At 40.5% G+C, this 9,990-nt stretch overlaps 1 protein-coding gene across 1 annotated transcript; it reads right to left on the bottom strand.

The window, feature by feature from the left end:
- Nucleotides 1-2,653: 2,653 nt before the first annotated feature.
- LOC106521545 (tudor domain-containing protein 6) lies at nt 2,654-9,788 on the bottom strand. Its single transcript, XM_014014172.1, has 4 exons — nt 4,631-9,788; nt 3,988-4,534; nt 3,842-3,911; nt 2,654-2,783 (listed from the first exon to the last, which is right to left on the bottom strand). The coding sequence occupies exons 1-3, from the start codon at nt 8,081-8,083 to the stop codon at nt 3,865-3,867; spliced, it is 4,047 nt and encodes a 1,348-aa protein (XP_013869626.1). The 5' UTR covers nt 8,084-9,788; the 3' UTR covers nt 2,654-2,783; nt 3,842-3,864.
- Between the last annotated feature and the right edge of the window lie 202 nt (nt 9,789-9,990).

Genomic DNA, 9,990 nt, shown 5'->3' with positions numbered 1-9,990 from the left:
AAGTTGACTGATAAGTCCATTTCCCATTTAGCAACAGGTATTGATATTGAGTCGTCTATTCTAGATATCCTGATGCATCTCAGTAATCCATGTAAAAAATCAAAAGGAAAAAAATTGTATAGGTCTTCTGGACGGGTTCTTCTTTAATGAAACGTTTCGTCTCTCCTCCAAGAGACTTCTTCAGTCTGAGAGTTTCAGGCAAATGCCGTGAGTATCAGTCACCTGGAGGCAGGACTCAAAAGCCTGAATTTTGCCTGAAACTCTCAGACTGAAGAAGTCTCTTGGAGGAGAGACGAAACGTTTCATTAAAGAAGAACCCGTCCAGAAGACCTATACAATTTTTTTCCTTTTGATTTTTTACTTGGATTACTGAGATGCATCAGGACGGACTTTAAACGTTTATAACATTCACACTGGCGAGGTGGATGCGCCCTGCGCGTGTATCCAAAACTTTTGATGTCCTGCTTATCAGGGAGGGGTCTGTGGGTCAGGGAGGGGTCTGTGGGTCAGGGTCATCTGAGGAGGAAGCAGATGAATTGAGTTGGGCACGGGAACTTTTAAGATTTAAGTTTTTTTTTAATTTCAAAGGTCCTCATGGCTCAGCAGCAGCAGCAGAAGCATAAACATTACTGTTAAGAAAGCTGATGATAAAGTTGAATAAAAATCTAAGTTTGATTCTGAATGTAAATTAAATATCTGACAGTGACCATTACACAGTGTGGCTCTAATTCTTCACTTCACCATCTGTGTCGCAGTTTCACGTCTCCAAAATGAGCGTAGCATGGGTCAAAGCTGGCGTGAGGCACCGCACATTTTCACGTCAAGTTTGGATTTTATAAATCACAACCTTGGCGTGAAAAGTGGCGTACGCAAGTTTCTGGGCTCATATTGTGCGTACGCCAGTTTTACAAATCCGACCCCTGGCCTGTTGTGGTGTTTCTGAATATTTCTGTCACCTTAATGCACACATGCTCCAGCATCAGTCCTGATGTTCTGTAGGTCATGAAGATGACTTGGGGTCTTGTTCATGAGTGAGGGAAGATTGGAGCATGAGATTGATTGAGACAGATCAGTGCAGCTTCCACAGTTTTGCAGACTCTGTACCTGTCTGTTGTGGCGAAGAGGGAGCTGAGCTGTTAGGCAACTTCCTGTTTACTGGTCAGTCTACATTCCTACCCTCTGAGTTTGGGTGAACTTTGGGTTATTAAGTTATTCAGGAGAGACTCAGAGTAGAGCTGCTGCACATCAAGAAGAGCCAGTTGAGGTGGTTTGGACATCGGATGGTAAATAGTAAATGGACTGTACCTATATAGTGCCTTTCTATCCAACCAGGATATTCAAAGCGCTTCACACTACAATCTGTGCCTTCATTTACCCATTCACACAGCACTCCTGTTAGGGCTCTACAAAGCTAACATGTATAAATCACACTAAGGAGACAAAACAATGCTTTAAATCACATTCATACACTGATGGGACGCACATCAGAGATGGTGGGAGTTCGGACCAGAGGACTGGTGACATGGGAATCCAACCAAATCTCTTAGAGGACGACTCCCCTAACCACTCAGCTACAACCACCCCAGGGTGACTCCTGGACACCTCCCTAGAGAGGTGCTTCAGGCATGTCCAACTGGGAGGACACCCCAAAGAAGACCCAGGCCAGGACACAATGGAGAGACTGTCTCTTAGCTGGCAAGGGAACACAGTGGAGTCTTCCCAGAAGAGCTGGCTGGGGGAAAGAGACGTCTTTGCTTCCCTGCACAAACTGCTGCTACGCAACCCAAATTTGAATAAAGCAGAAAATAATGGATGGATGGATGCGATTCAACTAACATTAACAACCCAGTGGTTTCAAATATACTTTTTAACAGTAAAGTATGATTTAAATATGAAGTAAGGCAATAATATGTACTATATTTGAAATTTGGCATATATCAATAATGTAAAGGGTTGGCGTCATTTGTTTGCTTCTAGAATGAAGAAAGATGACATTGTACATATTATCTTATGTTTTTTTAATTAATAGAGTGTCTGAAGATATCTTTGGTGCAGTTTGGTGCCAGTTAAGGAAATACTGACAGAACAGCTGGGGAAAGTGCATGACCAGATTTTCACAAAAAGCTCAAATGTTGACACTTTTTGTGGATGCCATCTGTAAATGGCTTTATAAGTTTAATATTAGTTACCTGGATTTAACTAAGCAATCAGTTTTTAACATTTTTGGTACCAAAAAAAAAAAAACAGACCTGAAACAAAAGATTTGGCAATTATGGTCAGATAAGACATTGACAAAGCCATGATTTTTAGCAATAATCTTGAATTCTGACTTTGTGTCCGGGATAAATTTTGTAAGAAATTTTTTTTTAATACCTGGAAGAGATGTACTTTAATGTGGTACCAATAAAATTGCTGGTACGTTTTATGCAGATAAACATGGTCTATCTCTTGGACTAAGAAGTTAATCATTTATAAATCTACTTCCAATGATTACTTTCTGCCAGATTATATACACTGTGGTTCATGAAATGGTGGTGAGGCATATTCATATGAACATAGACATGTAAAAATATCTACTTTAACTCTTCAGGGTGATATTTAGAATATTATCTGTTCAAACTTCTCTAATAAATTTGGAAAAGAGGAATCAAAATTATTCACAAAATCTTTATTGATGCACATTCATTTCATGAAAAACTTTCATCTAGACATAGAAAAATAAATCTATGGATAATAAAACGAAGGTGGGTCAATCCCAGCGTTGCTTCTCCAGAGGCATGGATCTGAAAATAAATAAATAAAAATTAGGAAAGTAAAAATAACGCTCATATAAATATAATTTTAGGAATAAATCTGATATTTTTATAAAATTATTTGATCTTAATATCTGCTTCTGAAGGTGAATTAATATTTTTGAACCACGTTTGTGTGTTCATTTTTCTGTACTTTTCGCACAATACCTCCTGAACCAGTTTTAATAAAACCCTCAAAAAGGAATGACTAGGCTAGGTTGATGTCTACAACAAAATAACTTTTATAGCCAACACTGTCCAAGATGGCCGCCACACACACATACATAAACACACACAAGCCACTAGCAAAAAGATCACACACTATTTTGTTGGACTACTTTTAGCTTTGATTTGATTTGAACCAGGATACTCAAAGTGCTTCACACTACAAACTGTGCCCTTATTTACCCATTCACACAGCACTCTACTAGATCTCCTACAAAGCGTTAGAGATCTACAATCAACTATGGAGACTAATCAGTGCCAATCACATTCATACACTGACGGGACACACATCAGAGGCATTAGGGGTGAAGTGTCTTGCCCAGCAGGGGACACAACTGAGACAGCTGGAACAGGGTATTGAACCGCCAGGACGACTCCCCTAACCGCTCTGCCACAGCCGCCCCATTATGATAAAACCATGGTCTAACATTTTTGGCAATCTTGGGAAAGGCAGAACTTAGAAACACTTCCTGGAGAGAGGTGAAGGAGACAAAACTGAGCAGATACTGGGAGGTTTCAAACAAATTGGCCGCCCACAATTACACAAGCACTTATAAACAGCACCGCAAAAAATAAAATAAACAAATAAATAATAAAAAGTGAAGTCCAAATGGTAAGACCCCAATGGCGTTTTTTTTGACAATAGATGAAGCTGCTGTGGACGGTCCACTCATAATCACGTCCACAGAGTGAGGGACACACTAAAATGGACACATGCACACTGAGCAGAACCAAACAAAACTGAACTGATCCGAACTGAATAGAGTAGAACCGTGCTCGTGGAGAAAGGGCTTAAGAAAGAGATGTGGAAAACAGAGTCCTACCTGTCTTTAAACAGATGGTAATTTTAAATACCAGGTGTCTTGTCAATGGTGAGGCTTTCTTCTTGGTCCACTGAAAAAAAGATCAGAGTCAGTCCAAACAAGCCTTAAGTTGTTAATTTGGTTTAATAAAACTAGTGTCTACTAACCTGTTTCCGAAGTTCTTGTTATCCAGTATTTCTCCATCAACATATTGACAACAATGCCTTCTTGTTCTATTTTAACAGAATACTGAGGAACTGCAGTCTGTAAATGGTCCCTCGTGTTTCCAATGGTCAGTTTGAGGGGTTTATCAACCAGACAATTGTAGAAGACATCATAAGCTTCATCCTCCCAGGATCCTTTGAACTCATCAAATCCACTCAGACAACACAGGAAGGCTTGAGGAGTTATCTCCAGGAGACTCTGGGTCAAAGGTCTCACATTCTTGAAGTCTACTTCAGACTCATTTCCATAGTCAACAAACAGGACATGGAGTTTTTCCTCATCTGTATGAAGTACCTGAGCTCTGTACCACTGGTTGTCACTTGGAAACAGAGCAAGACATGGACTGCCAGGACCAAGGCTCCTAGAAAATACCAAGTCTTCTTCTGTCTGTCCAGCCTCCTGAGCAAGCTGTGACACGTTATTTAGATCCTCTGTGTTGGCAAACTGACACCAGAAAAAACATGGTTCAGATATGCAGGATGCAAACACCATCTCTGTTTGATCCTTGGACAGCACTAGTTCTTTGAATAGGACACTTTTTTGTAAAGTCTTTTTAGACACACAAGGATTTTGTGGNGCAAACACCATCTCTGTTTGATCCTTGGACAGCACTAGTTCTTTGAATAGGACACTTTTTTGTAAAGTCTTTTTAGACACACAAGGATTTTGTGGGTCATTGTYYTCAGGACCAACATMGAGGGAAGTGGATTTTTMATTTTGRGTTGTAGKSGATTCCTCTGTAACTGGTTTCCAGTATTTCTGCATAGCTGCATTWATATTTATTCCTTCARGTTTGATTTCCACAGAATACTGAGGAATTGCAGTCTCTGAATGGTCCCRCATGRTWCKAARGGTRAGTRTGAGGGGTTRATCAACRAGAAAATTGTAGAAGACATCATAAGCTTCATCCTCCCAGGATCCTTTGGACTCATCAAATCCACTCAGACAACATAGGAAGGCTTGAGGAGTCATCTCCAGGAGAATCTGTGTCAAAGGTCTCACATTCTTGAAGTCAGCTTCAGACTCATTTCCATAGTCAACAAAGAGGACATGGAGTTTTTCTTCATCTGTACGAAGTACCTGAGCTCTGTACCACTGGTTGTCACTGGGAAACAGAGCAAGACAASGACTGCCAGGACCAAGGCTTCTTGAAAATACCAAGTCCTGTTCTGTCTGTCCAGCCTCCTGAGCAAGCTGTGACACGTTATTTACATCCTCTGTGTTGGCAAACTGACACCAGAAGTAATTTGGTTCTGAAATACAGGATGCATATACCATCTCTGTCTGATCCTTGGACAGCACTAGTTCTTTGAATTTGCCGGTTTTCTGTAAAGTCTTGCTAGACACACAAAGATATAGTGGGTCAGCTTGATCAGGACCAACATGGAGGGAAGTGATTGTTTGATTTTTTGTTTTAGATGTCTCTTCTGTAACTGGTTTCCAGTATTTCTGCATAGCTGCATTTATATTTATTCCTTCATGTTTGATTTTCACTGAATATTGTGGAATTGCAGTCTCTGAATGGTCCCTCATGTTACAAACGGTCAGTTTGAGGGGTTTATCAACCAGATAATTGTAGAAGACATCACAAGCGTTATCATCCCAGGATCCTTTGGACTCAAACCCACTCAGACAACACAGGAAGGCTTGAGGAGCCATCTCCAGGAGACTCTGGGTCAAAGGTCTCACATTCTTGAAGTCCACTTCAGACTCATTTCCATAGTCAACAAACAGGACATGGAGTTTTTCCTCATCTGTACGACGTACCTGAGCTCTGTACCATTGGTTATCACTGGGAAACAGAGCAAGACATGGAATGCCAGGACCAAGTCTCCTGGAAAATACCAAGTCTTCTTCTGTCTGTCCAGCCTCCTGAGCAAGCTGTGACACGTTATTTAGATCCTCTGTGTTGGCAAACTGACACCAGAAGAAATTTGGTTCTGAAATACAGGATGCATATACCATTTTTGTTTTACTTTCAAACATTTCTGGTACATGGTAGATGGAAGTAATTGTATTTTCCCTAGTAGCATAGTTTATGTTGCTTTCAGTTTGAATACTTGGGGGTGAAATGTTTGTTTGGGAAACATTGTTCACCAATAGTTCCACAGGAAAGGATTTCCAGTATTTTTGCATTATTTTGTTTATGACTTGTTTATCACACTCCATGTTTACTATATATTGAGGAATTGCAATCTCTGAATCATTTTCCAGATCAACAATTGTCACTTTGAGTTGTTTGTTGACTAAAAGATTGGAGAATTCATCATGAACTCTGTCATCCCAGGAACCACTTGACATATTAAAACCATTTAAACAGCATCGAAATGCCTGAGGAGGAATCTCAAGGAGGCTGTAGGGCAGAGATTTTACATTACTTATACTGATCTCTGTCTCATTTCCATAATCAACAAACAGGACCTTGACTGTTTCGTCTGTTTTCTTAATTACCTCTGCTCTATACCACAAATTGTTACTGGAATATAAAGCCAGACATGGACTGCCAGGTTCCAGCTCCTCAGGAGAAACCACATCTTGCCCAAACCCTTCAGCAAACTTTGATATAATTTTTAGCTCATCTGTGCTGGTGTACTGACACCAGAAATGATTTGGCCCCACAATGCATGAAGCGTAAGCATCAACAGTCAAGTTTTGAGAAACACTGGGCCACTTGTACCTGTAGATCTTGCCCTTTACTTCTGGACAAGCATGACTGGATTGTGGAGCCATTTTTAAGTTGCTGTGAGAACTCAGACTGAAAGTTTCTGCCACTGTTCCTAAATCCTCTTCTTGTTCCATCTGTGGTGGAGTGTCTTTATTGGTGTCTTTTTTCTGTTCAGTTGTGTTCAGTGTTGATTCACTATTGAGATCTTGTGTTGAGCAGCCCCCATTAGGTAGAGCAGCTTTTGCGCTGTTTGAAAGGTGCTGGTCAGTGGTTTGATTCACGGATATCATCTTGTCCAGCTTCATTTTTTCCACTTTCTCTCTGACCATCATGTTTACATTAAGGGGGCCATCAAACAGTTCAATAATTAACTTTCCTTCTTCACTCTGTGCTACAACCGAAATCATAAAACTACGACCAACAGCAAAATCTGCAAACCACTGGTTGACGTCTTGTGGCAAGTCTGCAGGCATATCAAATAATGCCATTGGAATTACCTGCACAGGAACACACCTTACAGCATTGGATTCTAAAGGAAAGGGGCAAATATCTGATTTAAGAACAGGATGAGTGTCTCCATAATCAATAAAGTGCACTTTAAGTTTTGGAGACATTTCTACAATCTGACCTCTGTACCACTGATTATTAGTGTGCCTTGCAAAGCAAAGGCTGTTGAGTTCAAGAGTGTGATGATCTGAGCCCTGTGGTTTGTCGAGGAGTTTTTCAATATTTTTCATCAGTCTGTCCAGAATATGTGAATTCCTGTGCAGTTGGCAGTAGAAATGATTCACGGTCTCTGAAGAGGTTATCAGTACTTTCTCTTCCTCACTTATCTCAGTACTGTGAGTGGAATAACAGCATCCATCCAAAGAGACTGCTGAAGATACTTGCTCCTGGGCCTTAAATAGAGCACATTTCTGAGCCAGGAGCTTGCACACACTCTCTGATTCTCTTTGAATATCTACCAAGTTAAGCAGAAGACCATCTTCATCAGAAGTTACAGCTTTCACAACACATTTTAACTCGGCATCTGATGACGTACCCAGGTTCACAAACTTCAGAAATTCAGTCAGCTGAGCATCAGGCCAACTACTGGGAGTGGACTCAATGGAATTTTCCAGACTGAACAAGCAGCACTGAAAAGCCTGTGCTTCGAGATGTAAGAAAACTGGATCAATGGGGAGCACATCTCGCAAAGGAATGTTCTGAGTTTGACCATAATCTATAAATCTCACAGCAACAGTAGGGATGTCATGACCTGCAACAATCCTTGCTCTGTACCACATTTTATTGTCTGGGTTACGAGCAACACAGATAGTATCCACAAGTGGCTGAGGGTGAGCGGACGCATAGTGGGCTTGAAGGTCTTCCATTAGTTGTCTTAAAGAATTAGCACTTTCTGTTGCTTGACACCAGAACTTCTGTGGACTTTCAATGCAAGATACTTTTACGTTAACAGTTTTTCCTACAGCAAACACACCATCATCACAAGCATTCTGCACTTCAGAGGGTAGACTTGAGGAAAGATCCCCATTACTGTGTAGTAGAGAAACAGAAAGAGAGTTTCCTTTGACATAGTTATTGCAAATGCCAGAAGTAGACGAGTCGTCTTCACAACTGTTGTCCACTTGTAGTTTTGTGCTTGGCCAAGTTTCATGTAAACCATCAGTTTCATTGGTTTCAGAACATAAGTCCATGACTTCTTTCCCCTCAAACAAAACAGGAACCAATGAAGCATCATTTTGGACATTTACATTTTGTTCTGACTCTGAGAATAAAATGGGGACAGTTTTTCCAAGTAAAATATCCTTCACACATGCAGCATTACCTGCATGAAGTGTGATATAATAAATATCTTGAAGTTCATTGTAGTGGTCAAACCTCACCACCACTGTTTGGTTAAGGAGCTTTGATTTTACATCAGCAGTCTCGTCTGCAGCCTCCTCTCTGTTGGTGTGTGTTCTTTTGTTCAGAGAACAGAGATATGTAACGACTGGCATTTTCAGGAACTTTCCATGAAGCGGTCTGATGTTTTCTGCTTTCACCATTTCTGTTTTTCCTTCATCCACATGAAAGACTTCTACATCATCCTCAATAGCAACCTGACCAGTCAAAATGTCTTGCTTTAGCAAAGAGCGGTGCCATTTGCCATCTGTCCCTTTGGCTGCACATGGATCCCCGCAACTCTGTGGTCGTGTTTGGCCAAAGTCTGAGCCCTCTTCATAGTGCTGCTGGATCTGTTCAGACAACAGATTTACTGAGTTGGAAAATATGAGGAGCATGCAAAAGATTTTGAGTGGATCAATTACTTCAGTCACTCTAACCATTTCATAAGTGTTCATTGTTAGTTCAGGAAAAAAGTAACGGTCACATTGGGCAATATTGCAACTAACTTCAAGCTCTGGTTCCATTGTCAAACAGAAGGACTCGGATAACTCTTCTTTGACTGCTTTAAGACATTTCTTCACCAATTTGTGAAACTGATCAACTTCAATCTTCTTTGCAGCTTTGAGCTTACACATATAGTTGGCAAGAACTGGAATCTCAAGGAGAATGATTCTGTCTGGCATAAGTACATCCTGAACCAATCCTTTAAACTTCTTCCCTGGCAAACACATCAAAAACTTTGCGATGGTTTCAGGCCACTCCTTCTGAAGGAAGATGACATTTGCAAGTATACAAGACTCTACTTCAGGAGGAAGAAGAAAACTGTCACTCTTGCTCCAAGCTAAAGCTTCACTTGTAGTGGAATGGGCCTGTCCTTGATCAATTAGAAAAACATTGTAGGTTTCACCTTGGATTGAAACAATTCTTGCTCTGTTCCACGTGTCATTAATGCAAACTATGCAGAGGTCGCCTGGTTTTCCTTCTGATCCATTAAACTTACTCTGGGGAGTTTGAATTTCCTCCCTCATTTGCTCATAAATGTGTTTTCTTCCATCTTCAGTGTTAACCCAGAATTCCAGTAGGCCATGGCTGGACTTTAGGTTCACACCAGTGATGAGCACAGACGCCTCTAATCCTGGAGATGGACGTCCAGGAATTGAACACATGGTTAAGGTAACAGCTCAAACACCTGCAAAGTCAAAAGAAAAATAGATTAATGTTTATTATCCTTTCAATAAAGATCAGAAGCACTTAAATGTTTTGGCACCAAAATGTGCTCTCCAGCAGACAACCTGTTGACACAATCTGGTTGTCCTTTACAAGAAAAATGGCAACAAAAAAATCTCAAGAAAATTTTAATTTAATATACTCTTCTGTATACAAAGTTTAATAT

This window comes from Austrofundulus limnaeus, unplaced genomic scaffold (assembly GCF_001266775.1).
Source record: "Austrofundulus limnaeus strain Quisiro unplaced genomic scaffold, Austrofundulus_limnaeus-1.0 Scaffold111, whole genome shotgun sequence".
Taxonomy (NCBI): Eukaryota; Metazoa; Chordata; class Actinopteri; order Cyprinodontiformes; family Rivulidae; genus Austrofundulus; species Austrofundulus limnaeus.
This window is presented reverse-complemented; position numbering and strand designations above follow the sequence as displayed.